Source organism: Equus przewalskii, chromosome 11, assembly GCF_037783145.1.
Source record: "Equus przewalskii isolate Varuska chromosome 11, EquPr2, whole genome shotgun sequence".
In the NCBI taxonomy this organism is placed as follows: Eukaryota; Metazoa; Chordata; class Mammalia; order Perissodactyla; family Equidae; genus Equus; species Equus przewalskii.
In genome coordinates, this window is record NC_091841.1 from 29,195,405 (window position 1) to 29,213,046 (window position 17,642).

A 17,642-nucleotide genomic window follows, 5' to 3' on the forward strand; every position below is an offset into this window, starting at 1 on the left:
TTTGTTAGCACAGCCCCTCCCACTCCTCCTTTTTCTCTATAAAAGCAGCTCCCCTCCTTTGGTTGCTGGATTTGCCTATGGTTCACCATAGCATTCTTTTGGCTATTCCCAAATAAACTGATTTTTTTTTTTTTAAAAAGATTTTATTTTTTCCTTTTTCTCCCCAAAGCCCCCTGGTACATAGTTGTATATTCTTCGTTGTGGGTCCTTCTAGTTGTGGCATGTGGGACGCCGCCTCAGTGTGGTTTGATGAGCAGTGCCATGTCCGTGCCCAGGATTCGAACCAACGAAACACTGGGCCGCCTGCAGCAGAGCACGTGAACTTAACCACTCGGCCACAGGGCCAGCCCCCCAAATAAACTGATTTTGAGGTAAAATGACAGGCAAATTTGCTTTCCTGTCCCAAGTGCCTGAGCCTGACTTATATAATCTCCTTATTAGTGTAAGAAAAGGGACAGAAACTAATACTGTGGTAGACCAGGATTAATGTTTTTATTAATGATAACCTTCATACTGCATTTCTAAGATTTACATCAAAAAGAGCATATTGTATTTACATGCAATGGACAGTCCAAGATAACAAATTCAAACCACAGCTCCGTTGACACTATGGCTTGTTCCAAATTAAATTAAATACATAATACTCTTACCTCCTCCTTTCGACAAGTACAATAAAAACCCACTCTTCCTTCTTTTAAGGAGTATAAAATTGCATTGATAACTGCACTGATTTGCAACAATTACATCTGAAAACATTTAAAACCTGAGAGATAAGCCCAAATATGTTTGAGTGCTGACACGTCTACACTCGAATTCACGTGTGAATGCTAGGTAATACAGACTTGTCAGGGGTCCACAGTGCACGATTTAGGTGGCTCTGATAGCAACTGATGCCAGCATTGACAGGCAGCCATGCCTGGCAGAGCAGAGCAGGCTATCCCCACCCCCCCTCCTTGACTATATCACCACAGGTGAACGGGGGGGGGGGGCAGGGGGCAGTTTATTACTGTAGTTGTTGGTTTTCCTTTTTGCTTTTTTGTCTGTTTTCATTTCTTCTTGCTTTTAAGAGAAAAAAAAAATCTTTGGCCCATTGAGGTGGGATTTTTACATTACAACATATACAAAAATAAAATACACATGTGCTCTGCCCCAAGCACCTGTTCTCTCCTCCCAGAGCCCAGCCTCGTCATCGTATCATTGGAGTGCAGAACTCTTACAGGTGAGCCCAACAAAGTGGTCAGAAAAATAAATACGAAATTTAAAAAAGGGACAGCTACGCTTGTCATTACAGCCCAGAGGCAGTGGGCATTTCATTCCATGATCCTTTATTTTTACATTAAATACTGAAGACGATTCAGTGCATAATTGCTTTTTGGTCAACCACACTCCTTCCATAAAGGCACTCCCATCAAAAGGGTAGGCTGGGTTAAACCTAGCACCCATCATTTGTGACGTTCCAGTCGGTCACTGAGACGGCCCAGCATACTGTTTCCAGCTACCTCCAGCTCCTTTGGAAACAAGAGTGAGTCTTGCCTCTCCCGTGTGGGATGAGAAAGCAGTCCTCCTGGCGTACCGGAGCTGACCCTCGACCATTTTGAGGTCACTCTTCCCTTTTGTCAAGTTTTGCTCCCTTCTTAGTGGCAAATGTCCTGCTCTCCTTGCCATCAGTTTGGGTAAGCGGTAATCCTGAGGCACATGTTCTATTCCACTCTTCAGTGACTGCTCCAGATACATAATATTTGATCATTACATCCCTCGCTCTCCATTTCTGACACACACCCATTCTTTCTTTTGTAGCGCGATCATGAAAGGAAGGCAGTCTGATGGGGGAAACCAGCCTAGCTGCCTTCACAAGGAAACTGGTCTTTCTAGGGGTAGGGAAATGACAGGAAAATGCTTATTTAGGGTTATTCACTCAGTAAAGTGAGAAGGGAGTAAGACACCCTCGATTCCACCTGAAGACTTTATAAAATAAACCTTTCATACGGGCCCCCCCTTACATTTAGGGCCTTCCGTTTTTAAGGCACTGGGTTTTCAAGACTTGCAATCAGTGAAACTAAAGATGTGTCCTACTACTTGCTTCAAACGTGGAGAGACAGACACACACTAGCAAACTAGACGATGACAGAGTTACCCACACAGACGAAAATGTTTCCAAAAGCACAGCATTTTCTTTAGCATATCATGTGAGTGTCAGCTGTAAGTGTTAACCTCTCCAACGTGAACAACGCTCTTCTCTCTGAACAAAAGTTTATGTTGCTCTGATGAAATTAAATGCCCATAAGGACCACGGATTCAGTGGCCACCGAGGAAGCGTGCCATTTTCATTTCCAAGGCGTGCAAAGTCACAACCCCACTAATCCCTTAATTAGCGCAACCATATTTTAATCCCTTAATAACCACATGTCGATGCAAAGACTTTTGGGGGCTTCAGCAAATGTTCCCAGGGTTAGGACCTGCCCAGAAGTAGCAGGGTCATACTTCACGAGGTGGAGCCTGCTGTTCTAGAAAAAACAAAAACACCCAACCCTGGATGGAAGGAAAACTTTTGAGTTTTTTAGAGCAATTTTTCAACCTGAACTACAATCAGGATTAAGAGCTATTTCGCATTTGGTTTTTCTCCGGAGAGCTCATTTTCCTTCACGGTAGCTCTAATGGAATTCCTTTCTGGAATTGGAGCTGAACCCAAACAGGGCCATGATGTCGTTCATTGCTTGTTTCAGGTGCTTCCCAAAGCGATGAGAATCCTTTCATTTCAAAACAAAAGGCAGAAACACATTACGACATGGCAATTCCCGCATTTCAAGCCTTTTCACTTGTAATCTGACTCAAAGAACTAACATTCCTTTTTTACCAGTTCTCTAAGCTTGGACTTCACGGCCTGAGCATTAAAAGTTAGACATTCTGGAGAAAAGGTGAAAGTTAACAGAGATAACAGTCTATGTGCTTTTGATTTGAGGCTTCCCCTATCAGTGCATTACAGAAAACAGAGTAAGTGGATGCACCCCAAACTTCTCTGTTAATGGTGAACTTGGCATTGCTTGTCGGGCGACGTACAACGTGAAGGAGAGAATATAAATAAGGATTAAGTGTGCCACGCTAGGAAGGAGGTCATGTGTTCCACTCACAAAGAACACTGCAGAGCCCCTGCTTTGTCACTTATGCGTATTTCTTAGCGTGTGAACACCAATCTTCGTCCACCCTCGAACATTCCAGAGTCTGAACGTTCCACAAAGACGCCAATGTTAAGTTTCAAAAGCACTGCTATGAGCAAGGATAAACATTTTCAACCAAGGAAGATAATATCTTTAAAACTAGCTTAAGAGGATTTTAAAATTCACTTATTTGAACACATCCAAACCAAGGAGAAGTATAAAATCACTTGGAAATTTTCTGTCAAATTAAAGATGTGCTCCCCTTAAAAAGAAAACAGTAAAAACACCCCATCTTTAGAAAGGGGAACTTCGTTTTGGACTCACCGTCTCAGGGCTGGAGAACTTGGAAGATATGTGGAAACTGATGAGGTTCTCTCCCACGAGAATGTACGACACGCCGTAACCATCGTCGGCAACCTACGGAACAAAGTGGTTTTTAATCTAACCTTGGAAAACGGGATGAGGAGAAGAGGGGACCTTCTAACGTTCTCAATACAAGACTGCCACTATGGGGGCTGGCCCCGTGGCCGAGTGGTTAAGTTCACACGCTCCGCCGCAGGCGGCCTGGTGTTTCGTTGGTTCGAATCCTGGGCGCGGACATGGTACCGCTCATCAAGCCACACTGAGGCGGCGTCCCACATGCCACAACTAGAAGGACCCACAATGAAGAATATACAACTATATACCGGGGGGCTTTGGGGAGAAAAAGGAAAAAAATAAAATCTTTAAAAAAAAAAAAAAAAAAGACTGCCACTAACATCTGTCTGAAGAATCAGCAGGAATGCTTTTAAAGGGGCGCACCGCCAAGGTAATGAGGGGCACTCAGAACGGAGACAGGCCTACAGTGGAGGGGATGGGCACATCCTGTCCGTGGGAACTCATAGCTCTGCGGACATCGACGCCCGGTCACTCACCGGTCCGAAGCCCCCTCCGCTGGACACGTACTCCGGATTCCTCTCCAAGTCAAACAGCTCCACCTGCTGCTGAGGGGTCTGGCTGGTGGACAATCTCCAAGGCTCAGATAAGACCTGATGAGGAAAACAGGGAAACGTCCCAATGACACTTCTTCCAATCCCAGCCCCTTCTGTCCCTAAGGAGCCCCGGTGGGAGACAAGACAAGGCTTGCTTGGTCTTTGGACTCTTTCAGACACCAGGGGTCCTGAAGGGCATCGCTGGCTCAGGGCAGCACGTGTGCAGAGATGGGTAGAGCAGGTGACGGCACCTGGACTGGAGGGCCACCCACCTATCGGCTTCCCCGGCAGAAAAGGTGGCGGATGCATTAAGTAAGATTTGGAACGGAGGCCGTGGTGTGCTGGAGCAGGCTGGTACCAGCTCCCGGGAGCCGACTGCTAATATTTCAGGAATTTTTCAAGCTGCTTATTCAACACAGCCATCATTAAAAGTTAAATTTTGTAAACTTCAAATTAAATACACTATAATAAAAATGAAGGTGAGAAATACTCAGAGAGTTAGTCACTTCCCAATTATTTTAGTACACTTTACTATTACCTGTGCTCTGGAGGTTATGTATGTCAAGTGGGGGAATCGGAAGCAAAGTGTGCCGGGGGGATGAAGAACCAAAGCTCGAATTCTCCATCGTGATGACAGTTGAGCCCAAAGACCCATTGGCTACCCCAGTCCCCATCTGCAAGGCTGTACTGACTCACCGAGTTTTGGTTTAGCCAATAAACTGGGTGAGCTCCCGCGGGGAGACGGGCCTCACCTCCTTAAGGAAAGGGGAGTCGACGGCCAGGTACTTGGACACCACATAAAGGCAGAAGAGATGGCGGTCGATCCCAGAGCCGGTCATCGCGAGGCGGTACAGATGCTGATGTTTCTCGGATGCGATCTTGAACAATCTGAGCTTCTGTTTCACCTAAATCACGAAGGATGGGAAGTTTCAAGTCACGCAGTACGGATCTCAGCTCCAAGAGGAAGGTGATGGGCCCCTCTCTCCAGTGGTCCCACAGCAGGGAACTGGGGGTGTCCGGGAGACACGCGCTGGGCGGTTGCCAAGGTGACCTGACAAGAAGCCCCATGGACCAACCGCCCCCTCCCCAGATTCACGCTGCGAATGGTGTCACTTGGAAGCTGCGGGGGGACTGGTTGTTGGAGAAGCACTTTTGGGGTCCTATGTGCAGCCTCATTTCACCTTTTACACAAATGAGATCGCTGAGCAGGTGAGAAAGCTGGAGCCGGCAATTCATTGTCGGGCAATGAAGCTCTGCCCCTTTCAGTTAACCGTGACATTACCGCGGGCCTTAAATAATCCTCTACAGTGGTCTGGTCCCAACTCTGCTGAAACAGCACTTCGGGGCCTTTAAATCTGACCCGAAAAGCCTGCTTCAGGTTCTTCTGGGTTCTGTTGCGACCATGATAGAATGAGGGCAGCGCCGCACCCTCTAAGTGGACGCCCGTCCAGGCTTTCACCCACCCACTCGAGACCTGGTCTTCAAGGCTATTTTTGAAGGCAGCTAATGCTAAACCAGAGCCATCTGTCACCATCCCCACTGATGTCCGCCTACAGAACTGAAGCCTTTCCAGAACAAAGTTTTCCCCCGTCATCAGCAGTGAGCGCCTGTGTTCTGGGTCAGGCAGACAGGGGCACCATCTGGCCTCGGCCACTCCCTAGCTGTGTGGCCCAGCAGTGGGCCGAATTCATCCGAATCACTGTCCCTTTACCTAGGAAAACGAACTGATAATACTTCATGGCCCACAGCTGGGATTTTCAAACACCCGGGGCCCCCAGCCTGCTGGGGGCTGTCAGCGTGGGCAGCACTTGAGTAACCCAAGCGCAAGGCTCCCAGGGGATGGTCACTGGTTTCTCACCTGGCCGCCAACTACCTGTACTGCTCTGCACCTACCTCCAATCCCTTTATTCACTGGTTGTGTCCTGTACTGTTCGAATTTAAAGACTCTTGGGAAGCATAATCTGATTTGCACAAGCTACAGAACGATGGAGAACAGACACGAGCATTAACCTCTGTGTATGTCCCAACAACTGCCTTCTACCACTTTCTATTCCTTCAAAAGGGATCGAGGAAAGGAGCAGCTGCACACGGAGCCACTGGAGAAGAAGGGATGCCCAGGGGTTCACCGGAGAAGAGTCATTTTAGGAAAAGCAGGGTTCTCCCAGCCTGGCCGCACATTACCGTCTGGGTGGGGTCCACCATGGCGAGCACAAAGTTGCACGACTCAGAGGAACAGGAACGCACGGTCTCCGTCCTCCCCTCCCGGAAGAGCCGGGTCATCGAGGCCTCGTAGGTGAGGCAAAATTTGCCCATGTCCTGGGAAAGGAAAAGCATTTTCATACAAGGCAGGGCATGCGGATGACCTCTAAAGCTGAAGGAGGGATCGGTAAAGATCAGCAAGGAAAAGCAGACTTCATCGTCCACCTGAGTTTTTAGTCGTCGTCAGTTTTTACACGGGGTTATGCAGCAGGCAGATGGAGACGTCGTTAGCTTTGGAAAGGGCTGGGGGGTCAGCTTCTGGGTTACCCAGGTTTGCGTTTTCATACAACGGATGCCACGACACAATTTCCTGAGTTTCACACACCTACCCGAGCACAACACGGTTATGGAAGGAAAACGGTACACGGCAAGGAGATCTGCAGGCAGGAGTCTGAGACTATTTAAAGACACGAGGAGTTGATGGGAGATATTCCATCACCTTTAGATGATGGCGAGAATGACCCAGTAGAGAGACCGGTGCTTCAAGAGAGGGGATGGATCAGGAGGAATGCCCTTCCCCAGGTGGGCGGAAAGTGGGCGGGTGTCCAGAGCCTGAAGCCCAGACAGTGCCCCCCGGGACAGAGGGAAGATAAAGCAGGAGGGAACAGCCGTGGGGGAGCACACGGGAGCTCCCTTCAGAACATTCTCATTTTCTCAGTGAAACCAGAAGAAAGGTGGCCTGCTGGGAGGAGGATCGGGGGAGGTGCTGGAAGTCAGAGACACGGGGTGTGTAATGGGCACTTCGGGGCCCGCCAGAGTCAGTGCTCATTCATGAAGTGAGACGAGCTGGCAGTGCGGGGTTTTTCTCCGGCCACGCCGACCTCTCGGGTAAAGGATGGAAGCAGGTGAAGAGCGGCACTGAGTTGGGGGCAGTTCGGCTGTGCTCGGGGCCACGGGGCAGAGGTCGGGGTGATGGCCACAGGCCATGGAATCCACGCCAACAAAGGAGAAGCAGGAGGCAGGATGCGCAGACGGAAAGAAGCGTGGAGGCCCTGATGGGGCACAGGAACACAGGCATCAGGGACCAGAAGGGGGCTGGAATGACAGGAGGGCTGGTGGCGCCCGGAGGTGAGACCCTGGAGGTGATGAGATGACACCAGAGCAAGGGCTCCAGGTGGAGGACAGAGACAGAGTCGGAGGGAGTGCATGGCGGGGAGTCATCTGCTAACTGCCCCAGGGGGTGCCCAGGGCCACCAGGCCAGCAAGATGACCAGGTGCCCAGTATGGAGGGGAAAGTGATAGGCGGCAGTTTGTGGCCCCAAATGATTCCTGACCAGACAACATCCCTCTGGGCATTTGGGTCCTGGTGACCCCAGGGTGACACAGGACACTCTGCGACAGGCCGATACCATTAAGGAAAACCAGGAGGGGGTGCCAGAGGCAAGGGTGAACTTCTCGGGGGGCAGTCCAGGCCGATGAATGGCCTCGAGGGGCTCTTTCCCTCCCCATGGGCTGGGGGTGATGTCACATTCGCCATCCCTGCCTGGCCTGCACATAAAGCGAGGAAGTGAGCAGGCCACAGGGTGAGGTCCGAGGCCCGGAGGTCTGGGGGAGCACACTGCAATGACGGCCACCCCAGCCTCCGATGTTCCCCGCTGAAGGCTTCCACGGTGCCACCAGCCCGAAGCACCACAACTCACGACACTCCTCTTTGACACATCAGTCATTACATTTCCCTCGGATGGGGCCCAAGAGGGCTCCACCTCCTCGTTCAACCCCATGAAAGCAGGGGTCCCAGGGTATTTATCCAATGTGCCTCTCAGAGAACTGCCTACAGGCTCCCAGGTTACAGATGTTTCAAAGGGGCTCATGATGAAGTGGAGGGGAGGGCGGAGTGGGGAGGAGGCAAGGAAACAGGATATATTCGGTATTGTAGTCATTTAATAAAGGTTAACTTGGTATATACGATGCAATGATTGATCTGAAGTCAACTTGCCAACGTCAAATTTTAACTGTATAAGTGGTCAACACAATCATGCATTACACCTACAATTTTTAAAATAACTGTCTGAAAAAACCTCTTGGCAAATGCACTCAGTATTAGCATGCTCAGAGTCCCGTCGCAGAGCCAAGCTGGGTTACGCCTGCAGCCCCACCTAACCTGCCACAACCAGCCGCTGTCGCTGTCGGGAGAGCGGCCGCTCGCCTCCGCCAAAACATCGCCAGTTTCTAAGGAGCAGGATCAAAAGACAAAACCTTTAAAGATACGAACACGCACGGCGTGAGAACGCAGTCCCCTACACCGCGGGACCGTGGCCCCGTGGCTCACTGCTCAGGGTGGTGGCGCTGGGAGAATTTTTCACAGATTCTAGTTTCCAGATGAAAAATAAATCTGACCCCAAAGCAGGAAGCAGATAGCTATAGGCCAGAATTATGGCCACTGCCCAGCGTCTTCATTAAATCAATCATCCAATCTATATTTACTGACACCTCTTCCTCTGTGGCTGGTACGTGCCTGGCACTGGGGATACAGTGGCAAACAAGACGGATCATGTCTCTGCCATCAAGGAGCAAACCTCCCAGTGGGAGAGATGGGGGACAGACAAATATGCATGCACTTAACAGAAAGAACTCAGGGTGATGGAAGAGAGTGATGGGGTGGGGCTTTTTTAAATAGGAGATGGTGGCACCTGAGCAGAGACCTAAGCACCTATACCTCAATCTGGAAAACACCGACTGTGAGTGGAGAGCAAGTGCAAAGGGCCTGAGGTAGGAATGAGCCCAGCATAGTCAAGAGCAGCAGAAAGGCCAGTGTGGCAAAAACGGAGTGAATGAGGCCCAATGTCTTATTCGAGAAGGTTGGAAGGGTAGACAGGGATCAGATCAATGGTTACTAACCTGGAGATGTGTGAAGTTGGATGGGAAATATATATATTTTAATTTTCACTAACCACAAGCTGAAATACATCATTTAGAAGCACAGGCAACAAACTTCAGTAATTACAAGCAGTGCCTGTGACACTGAATAGAAAAATCATAGCTTTTTCACATCAAACTATGGTTGTTGCACATATCCCAAAATATCATCCACGCTTATCACTACTTCAAAATTTACAGCAATTAGGCCTGCTACTCAAAATTGAGTGCACAAAAAATTATGTTTACTGTATCACAAATTTATGCTTAATATTTCGACATCTGCATTTTAATTAGCAGGCTGCCTTTGTAACCCTGTGTATTTCATTTTATGCTTTATAAACATTATTCAGAGAAGGGGTCCCCAAAGCTTTCTGAAACTGCCCAAGGGGTCTCGGGCACAAAGAAGGTTCGGAAGCCTGGAGCAGACCCCCAGGACCACGCAGGACACATGGATGTGTGCAGAGCCCCATCGAGGCCCTGCAGCGCCCAGGTGGGCAGAGATGGGTCTGAATGTTAGCTCTGCACAGAGCCCCGTTCCTAACAAAGCTGGCACTCAAGCGAGCAGCCACGAAAGAATTTTTTTTTTTTTTTAAAGATTTTATTTTTTCCTTTTTCTCCCCAAAGCCCCCCGGTACATAGTTGTGTATTCTTTGTTGTGGGTTCTTCTAGTTGTGGCATGTGGGACGCTGCCTCAGCGTGGTTTGATGAGCAGTGCCATGTCCGCGCCCAGGATTCGAACCGACGAAACACCGGGCCGCCTGCAGCGGAGCGCGCGAACTTAACCACTCGGCCACGGGGCCAGCCCCAGCCACGAAAGAATTTGGATGAATCTGTTTTATTTATTTTTTTTCTTGAGGAATATTACCCTGAGCAAACATCTGCTGCCCACCCTCTTGTTTTTGCCGAGGAAGCCTGGCCCTGAGCTAATATCCATACCCATCTTCCTCTACTTTATATGTGGGATGCCTGCCACAGCATGGCTTGACAAGCGGTGACATGTCTGCACCAGGGATCCGAACTGGCGAACCCCCGAGCCGCTGAAGCGGAATGTGCACACTTAACCACTGCGCCACTGGCCGGCCTCTGATTTACATTTTTAACAGATCACTTCGATAGATGGATCATTTTTAATAGATCGAGTGCTATGTGAAGAAGTGACATGGGGGAGGGGCAAAGAACGCAATCCTGACAGTTTCTAGCCAGAGGGCAAAGAGGAGATACAAGGGCTTGACTTATCAAAATAGATAATCCTTAACTTTGGAAAAGTAGCTTGATTTCCTTGAGTAATACATGCCTGTGCAAAAAATTAAAACACTGAAAAATAGAACACAATAAAGATCAAGCTTCACAGCACCACTAACATTTTCCATCCATCCTTTCTAGACTTTGCAGGTAATAATAAAGCAAGAGTCGGGAAATATTTTCTGTAAAAGGCAAGTAAGTAAATATAGTCTTTATGGGCCAGATGGTCTCTGTTGCAACTATTCAGCTTTACTATCATAGCTCAAAAGCAGCGGTGGACACGTCAAAAAGTGGGTACGGCTTGTGCCAATAAAGCGCTTTTCTATGAACACTGAAATTTCATTTGATTTTCACGTATCGCCAAAGAGTATTCTTCTTTCAACTTTTTCAACTATTAAAAAGTTAAAACCATTCTCAGCTCGAAGGCCGTGCAAAAACAGGTGAAGAGCTGGAAGGGGCCTGTGGGCCAGAGTTTGCAGGTCGTTCTAATAAATGATTAACTTTGACATACTGTTTGATGACTGAGTTTTTTACAGACTGTACCATTGACATCATTTAGCAGTGATACGATATCCCATTGTACAAAAATATCACAATTTAACAAGTTTCATATTGATAACCGTTTGATTGCTTCAAATTTTTAGAGAGGGGCATGCTGATACTCACCTTTGCGGACCTGTCTCTAAAGGATGCAACTCTCAAAGGAGAATTTTCCAGGCAAAGGGTTATGCTTTCACAACACTCTTTCCCGGCTGCATGGGTGTCACAGATGACTGTTCCTGCTGCTACAAACCCTTCTTGATCCACCCTTACAAACACGGGATTGGAAAAAGACCTTTGCAAACCGCACAGGCAAAAACTCAGTCTTGTGGAAGCTGCACTTACTAGATTCCTGTAAGGATAAACTTTCTGTGGGCATCCACTGACCATCTGTATCTGTCTCCTCTTGGGAACCACCAATTTCTGCTCTGACTCCATTTTTCTATTGAGCTGTTTATTTTTTTCCCAAATGGAACCATCTAGTCAGTTTTCCCAACTCATTCCTTCCCACTGAGGTTAAAGGTGTCCTTTACCATATACTTTTCCACGGAACTCTGCGCGCCAGGACCACACCACGTGAATTACCATACTCTTCTGACATCTGTATTTCAGGCTTTGAAAGAGCGAGACTCCACCTCACCCGGCCCCGCCTCCACCTCATCCTGCCCCGCCTCCACCTCATCCTGCCCGGCCTCCACCTCATCCTGCCTGGCCTCCACCCTGTGACTTCTTTTTGCAGAATGTTACCGGTTGTTTGCAAATGTCAGCTCTTCCAGATGAACTTGAAGATCAATTGGTCAAGCTCCTTTCCTACAATCATCTTCAGACCTCTGACCACGTTCACAGCGAACATGTGAACTGGGAGCATTCACCTCTACGGTGTCAAGTCTTTCTATCCGAAATCATGGCCTTTCCCGCGACTCCCAGCGTGACCATCCATGCTCCATGGCTCTAGGCCTTCCTTTGCAAAGCTCCCATCTGCTTTATAAAGGCTGCCTGGGGATCCTAGACTTTTGTTTCTAGTTTCCACTATCTTTTCTGCTTGACTATCACTGCTATATGAGGAAGGCACTGGTCTTTATATAATTCTGCACGGGGCCCCATACTGAGCTCCCTTCTTCACTGTAAAACCTTCGCACCTGCTCCATCTTCTTAGTAAACATTCGAATGCTCCCCCTGCCCAATTATCCTGTCGGCTGCTCTCAGCACTTATGGAAAGACATTCAAGAACAGTGGAGCCGCTGGAGACAGCCTCATCTTTCTTAAGTTAATGGGGCTGCCTCCACATTTTCACCTTCAAATCCATATGCTGGCTACTGATACACGATGATATTTATCATGTTAAGGAAACAGCCGCTATTACCAAGAGCTGTTATCAGGAATGGACGGTAAATTCTGAATGCCTTTTTAGTATCTGTCAAAGTGGCTGTCCGGTTTCTTCTCTGATGTAGTAATACGATTTAATCTACTATCATATTTACTAACATCAAACCATCCTCCGGCCTCTGGTATAAGCTGTTGCTAATAACTACAATTTTCTCATACTAGTAAATTCTATTTGCAAATATTTTAGTTTGATTCTTTACATTTATATTCATGAGCAAAACTGGTCTGTGGCTTTCTTTTTTTGGTGTATCCATCCAATTAAGCTATATCACAGCAGCTGAAGACACAGGTTCTAGAACCAGCCTGCCAGATCCAAGCTCAGCCTTGCCACAATGAGCCGGAGATCCAGACAGGAGACCACGCCCCCTCTTGTGTGAAGCGGAGATGAAAGTACCCTCCTCGTTGCCACGAGGGTTACCCAGCTCCTGCAAAGCACTCAGCATGGCACTCAAGTTCCACAACAGGAGTTTTCAATTAAAAACAGGGCATATCTTGAGCCAATGCCACAATGACTTCCACTGCCCCGAGAAACCAAGGGTGCCCTGTTTGGGCTAGAATGCTCCCTCCAACAGGCATGAAGTCCCACTTAGGTCCTCCTAGGGGCCTGCCCCTTCCTCCAATGGGGCCACCACGTGCAAGCTGAATGCGACCGGGTGCTATGAGAAAGGAGGTTGCAACACTGCGTGCTTCTGTGTCCACAGGGACCCCATCCATCCCAGAGACCTCCAGGGGCTGGTCATATCCGCTTTGATGGAAGAGGATGTCAAAGGTCAGGGACATCAAGTCATCTGCCCTGAGTATTTCGGCTTTCCTAAACTCTACGATTCCTGGCTTATATTAAGGTCTAATTCTTCATGTTGTAGAGCAATGAGATCTCAGTGTGCTCCCGTCCCCCAGCTCCTCCCTGTCCTGGGTAACACAGAAAACTACTGCTACTGAAGACAGGTTCTGCTAAACACATGTCTCACCCTGTATGTGGCAGAAACACTCCACAGCGTGACACGCAAGACCGAGCACCGCTGCGCTTCCGCACCCGTGGCCACCCTATCCCGCGACAGGTTTCCAGCCTTCCCTACCCACGGGGCCAATGGCCTCGGGCCTGCGTTCAGGAACCCCGAAGGTGCTCGGGACAGAGGTGCAAGCTCGGGGCTCTCACCTTGTAATGGGCCAGCTGCAGGGCGAGCTGGACGAAGGCGTCCGGGCTCGTTCTGCATTTCTTGATCAGTCCTTTACCAAAAGCGTGGAACGGGAAAGAATGGAAATCCACATCGCTGGCCAGAATGTTCGCGGTGTTCAGGGACGTCTCTATCACATCCTGACACTTGAGAAGAAGGAGAAAAAGGTTTTACTTATTGCAGGGGAAGTAGTGACACCCACCCTGAAGAAAATCGCGAGCTAGTTTTCAGTGCAGCACAAACAGAGCTGGTGCTCAGAGATAACACGGATCACTTTTCAGGAGCCGCGGTGTGTTAGCGATATGGCATCCCCGCCCGGTCCTTGAAGAGCAGTGGGGTGGCCCAAGCAGGGGAACACAGGACAGAGACTGGGGCTTCCCGGGTCCCAGGGGGACCCCAAAGGGCACGTCGAACAGTCATGGGTTTTGTTTGTGAAATCCACTGTTGTCACGTGGTGGCGATGGAGGAAACAATTTTAAAAAGTAGATAGACTGTGGTAGAGCCGTACAATGGGAGTGAGCTATCGAACCATGAAAAGACATAAAGGACCTTAAATGCATGTTATCAAGTGAAAGAAGCCAATCTGAAAAGGCCTCATACTGTCTGATTCCAACTATATGACCTTCCGGAAAAGGCAAAACTACGGAGACAGTGAAAACATCAGTAGTCGCCAGGGGCTGGCAGTGGGGACGGATGAACAGACGGAGCACAGATCTTTAGGGCAGTGAAACTGCTCTGGGGGCTCCCATGATGATGGGTACCCGACATCATACGTTTGTCCAAACCCACAGAACGTACAACCCCAGGAGGGAACCGTAACGTAAACTGTGGAGTCTGGTGACGATGCCATGTCAATGAAGGTTCATGCCTTATAACAAGCACCACTCCAGTGGAGCTGTTGATAACGGGGGAGGCTGTGCATCTGTGGGGGCAGGGGGCACATGGGGAATCTCTGAACCATCTGCTCAACTTTGTTGTGAAGCTGAAACTGCTCTCAAAAAATAAAATCTTATTACAAATTTTTTTTAAATAAGTGGCAAGTGACTTGGTGAACTACAAGGACCCCGAGCCCAGGCACCTGAGCAGAGGCCACCCCACTCTGAGGAGGCACACACCAGCCCGGCGTACTGCGGGAGCAGCGGCGTAAGGCTGCGGTGCAAGATACAGGACCTTCTATGTGGAGAATCGGTTCTTGCCCAGGAATTCCCGCTTGGATTAGATGAGCTGCGATTTGGTGTTTCTAACCCTAAAATTCCTTCCCCAAAGGGCTTCTACTGAGCAGAGACTGAGAATCTTTAAGAGGAACGAAAACCATGTTAACTGGAAGAATTATAAATTAGTGATGGAGAATATTTCAACTCGAAACGAAGTGATTCTCTTTTTCACTTTTACATTGTGATGTGGAGCTAAGTTCGAGCTGCAAATCTTACTGACAATCTCAGCCAAAAGCTTTAAATGGAAGAAACACCATCAGGGCTTCCAAGGCAACAGGAGCTACAGGGCTCCATGGGCCCAGGGAAAATTCCCGAGATGGACTCTGTGGTCTTTTTTTTTGTTGTTGAGGAGGAGGATTAGCCCTGAGCTAACTACTGCCACTCCTCCTCTTTTTGCTGAGGAAGACTGGCCCTGAGCTAACATCCGTGCCCATCTTCCTCTACTTTATACGTGGGACGCCTACCACAGCATGGCTTTTGCCAATCGGTTCCATGTCCGTGCCTGGGATCCGAACCGGCGAACCCTAGGCTGCCAAGAAGCGGAACGCGTGCACTTAACCGCTGAGCCACCGGGCCGGCCCCAGTCTCTGTGGTCTTCAACTGAGCTCACAAATGCTCAGGAAGCACAGGTGGAAAGTTCGACGGTGAGAGTTTCAACTCGTTTCCCACCCAAGGTCATTAACCATCGTCTGATAACTTGCACTTACTTCTTCCGGGATGTCCCACTGGAGCCTGGTGGGGTATGGAATGTTGGGGTTGGTGTCCCCTTTACAGTGTCCATCCTCTGCATAACCCAGCTGAAAGCAGTCAGTGGACATGACATACTGTCGAAAACAACAAGATATACATGTGAAGTCAGAGAGGATTATTACAGTTACTAGCGTTACGTAAAGCGCATTTGACCTCCAAAAGGAGACAAATCCTTATCCTTTATGGAGACAGTATCAAGGCTCAACGACAGTTACCTAGCACCGGGATGTGCTTACAGTATGCACATCCTCTGCACGGCCACCTAACGGGACAGCTCTCATCTCCATTTTAGAGGTGACAAAATGAACGTGGACAGGTTCAACAGCCCGCGGACTGGCAAGGAGCAGAGCTGGGATTGAATCAGAGAGCGTCTGCGGCACAGGAAGCCGACTCCTGGGCCCCCGGCTGCATGCCAGTGCTCTCTGGTGCTCGCCAGTTGAATATTTACATCCAGCCTGCAAGGCGGTAGCTATTATTCCCACATGGATAAACGGGAAAACTGGGCCTCTGAGGGGTGAAGCGGCTGTGCGAGGCCCCTCCTCGGTGAGCCGGGACCCGAGCCCAGGTGTGGATGCTCCTTCTCGCGGGCGGGAAACCTCAGCCCGCTTATTCCACGGGACTGACTGGGCACCGACTCTGGGTCGGCGGCCTTTCTGAGCACCACCGCGACAACAGTGAATAAAACGGACAAGAATTTCGGCCTTGCCTCAAAAAGTGAAACACGGCCATATGACCTAGCGACCTCACTCCCAGGTATGTACTCAAGAGAAACGGAAACACACGTTTATGTAAAACTTGTACACAAATGTTCCTAGAAGCATTATCTATAGTAGTCAAAAAGCAGAAACAACCCAAATGTCCATCAAGTGATGAACAGATAAACAAAAGGCAGTATAATCATATAAGGAATATTACTCAGCCACAAACAAGAAATGAAGCATGGATGACGCTACAACATGGACGAACCTTGAAAACCTTATGCTACATGAAAGAAGCCAGACACAGAAGACCACGTACTGTACGATTCCATTTCTATGAAGTGGCCAGATTAGGCAAATGAACAGAGACAGAAAGAAGATCAGTGGTCAGGGGCTGGGGAAAGAGGGCAAAAGGGGGAATGGGGAGTTTCTTTTGGGGGTGATGAAAATGTCCTGGAATTCAATAGCGCTGGTGGTTGCTCAACCACCTTGGGAATACACAAAACCCACTGAATTGTATACTTTCAGAGGGTAAATGTTATGGTATATGAATTGTATCTCAATAATAAAAATAATTTTTAAAAAAGGAATCTTTGGGGCCAGCCTGGTGATGCAATTGTTGAGTTTGTGCATTCCACGTCAGCACCCAGGGTTTTGCAAGTTTGGATCCCGGGCACGGACCTACACACTGCTCATCAAGCCATGCTGAGGCAGCATCCCATATAGAAAATAGAGGAAGATTGGCACAGATGTCACCTCAGCAACAATCTTCCTCAAGTAAAAAGAGGAAGATTGGCAATAGACGTTAGCTCAGGGCCAATCTTCCTCACCACCAAAAAAAAAAAAAAAGGAATCCTTGTGCTCAAGGAGCTTACATTCCAGTGGGGGAGGCAAAAACAACTCAAAGTCAGATGGTGACACTGTCAGATGGCGAGGGGGGTGGGGACTCCAGGGTGGGGAGCATGGAGGAGGCCACGTACATGTGTGGTTGGGGTCCGTGCTGATTTGAGAGAGTGAAGGAGCCAGCGTACGTGTGTCTGAGCTGCTCTGCATCAGAGTCCCAAGGATCCAATACATAAACACCAGAAATACACTGAGAGCAAACAACCATTGCCTCTGACCTCGTTTGTTTTTAACTGGCCTGGCCTCATAGCACCGGCCTGTTTTCCTCTGGCCTGGGCCTCCAGGACAAGAGAGTGGGTCAATTTCCATCCACGTGGAGAGCATCTGGGCCCCTGTCCGGTCCCTGGAGTCACAGGCCATTCCGTCAGCTGGGTGGTTAACAGTTACCCACCAATTTGAACTGGTCACCCTAGTCTAAGACTAAATTCCTTTTTCCTTATCTTATCCAGATACTTAAAAACAGAAGCTTGACCTCGTCAATACCCAGTAG

General features: G+C 48.8%; 1 protein-coding gene across 4 annotated transcripts in view; it reads right to left on the reverse strand.

Annotated features, from left to right (window-relative positions):
• Nucleotides 1–468: 468 nt before the first annotated feature.
• The window catches only part of CPT1A (carnitine palmitoyltransferase 1A), a 63,373-nt gene continuing 46,199 nt past the window's right edge, over nt 469–17,642 (reverse strand). For all 4 annotated transcript variants that reach the window (XM_070565730.1, XM_070565729.1, XM_070565732.1 and 1 more), the window contains 7 exons: nt 15,509–15,625; nt 13,569–13,733; nt 6,308–6,442; nt 4,879–5,031; nt 4,070–4,183; nt 3,480–3,572; nt 469–2,747 (listed from right to left, as the gene is read on the reverse strand). In XM_070565730.1, coding sequence (XP_070421831.1) covers nt 2,652–2,747; nt 3,480–3,572; nt 4,070–4,183; nt 4,879–5,031; nt 6,308–6,442; nt 13,569–13,733; nt 15,509–15,625 — 873 coding nt within the window. In that variant the 3' untranslated portion in view covers nt 469–2,651. The remainder of the gene's footprint in view (nt 2,748–3,479; nt 3,573–4,069; nt 4,184–4,878; nt 5,032–6,307; nt 6,443–13,568; nt 13,734–15,508; nt 15,626–17,642) is intronic.